Here is a 1,403-nt window from a genome sequence, read left to right as displayed (position 1 = left end):
GCCCCCCAGACACACACACAGAGCCCTCAGCCCAGCATGCCCCCCTGACAAACACAGAGCCCCCCAGCCAGGCCCCCAGGACACCCCAGCGCCCCACTCACTCTCTGCGTCCCGGCTGTCCGGGGCGCCGGGGGGCAGGCGCTGCAGATAATCCTTGAGCAGAAGCTCGTAACGGGGAATCCTCTGGACGGGTTCCAGCATGTGGTGCTGCAGGGTGAGATTCCCACAGGCCTCCTCCATCTGCAAAGGGGGGCTGTGAGCCCGGATGCCTGGGTTCCCTCCCCGGCTCCGGGAGGGAAGTGGGGGCTAGTGGGTTAGAGCAGGGGGGGCTGGGAGCCAGGACTCCTGGGTTCTCTCCCTGGCTCTGGGAGGGGAGTAGGGTCCACTGGGTTAGAGCAGTGGGGCTGGGAGCCCGGATTCCTCACCTGGATCTGGTGGACGATCAGCTTGAAGTGGGCGGATCGCTCCATCCAGGTGTTGACAAGCTCCATGGCGCGGTCGAAGTTCTTAACGTACTCCCCGTACATCTTGAGAAACGGCGCCAGCTTCTGCAGTATGTCCCCGATGCGGGGGTGCCTGTCCCTGGGAGGGGCATGGGGGGGATCAGAGCTGGCACCCCATGTCCTAGTCCCCACTCCCCGGAGCCAGTCAGTCCCCCATGCGGCGTTATGTGCGGCGGTTCCCCAGCCGCCCCACCCCAGAGATGGCTGCATCTCGGCGACGTCTCACCCCCCGGCCCGTAGCTCGCTCACCATTCCTGCATGCGCTTCTCCAGCTCCGGCAGCAGGAATTGCTGATGGAAACAGTAGATGGAACAGATGTTGGAGAAAATCCCCATCACCACGTCGCCGGGGAAAGAGCTTCTGCTGCGCGCTTCCTCCAGGAGACGGGCACAGAACACCTGTGGGGGGGAACCAGTGAGCACCACCAGCCCCCTCCCCTCCTCGAGCGAACCCAGGAGTCCGGGCTCCCAGCCACTCCTGCCCTAACCCACCAGCCCCCTCCCCTCCCAGAGCCGGGAGAGAACCCAGGAGTCCTGGCTCCCAGCCCCTCCGCTCTAACCACTAGACCTCCTCCCCTCCCAGATCCAGGGAGAGAACCCAGGAGTCCTGGCTCCCAGCCTCCCCGCTCTAACCACCAGACCCCCTCCCCTCCCAGAGCTGGGGAGAACCCAGGAGTCCTGGTTCCCAGCCCCCCCAGTTCCTGGTACCTGATCCAGCAGGTGCAGCCGGGCGACGTAAGCCTTTTCTGTCTGAAGCAGCTCATTGGCGATGTGGAAGGCTTTCTGGGGGGCTGTGAGCTAGGGGTGCAGAGGGGGAGAGAGAGCTATCAACCCCATACACCCCTGCCCCAAGCCTCTGCCCCCCATGTTCCCACCTCACACACACAGACCTGCCCTGCCC

General features: G+C 64.9%; 1 protein-coding gene across 1 annotated transcript; it reads right to left on the bottom strand.

The window, feature by feature from the left end:
• Positions 1-53: 53 nt before the first annotated feature.
• LOC112123124 (FYVE, RhoGEF and PH domain-containing protein 1-like) lies at positions 54-1,300 on the bottom strand (the record flags this gene model as incomplete). Its single annotated transcript, XM_024221798.1, has 4 exons — positions 54-240; positions 426-582; positions 753-901; positions 1,211-1,300. Coding segments are annotated over 4 exons (583 nt in total), but the record flags the coding sequence as incomplete, so codon positions are not given.
• Between the last annotated feature and the right edge of the window lie 103 nt (positions 1,301-1,403).

This window comes from Terrapene carolina, unplaced genomic scaffold (genome assembly GCF_002925995.2).
Source record: "Terrapene carolina triunguis isolate 2854851 unplaced genomic scaffold, T_m_triunguis-2.0 Scaffold20848, whole genome shotgun sequence".
NCBI classification, from domain to species: Eukaryota; Metazoa; Chordata; order Testudines; family Emydidae; genus Terrapene; species Terrapene triunguis.
Note: the sequence above shows the minus strand (reverse complement) of the source record. Positions and strands in the feature narration are given on the sequence as shown.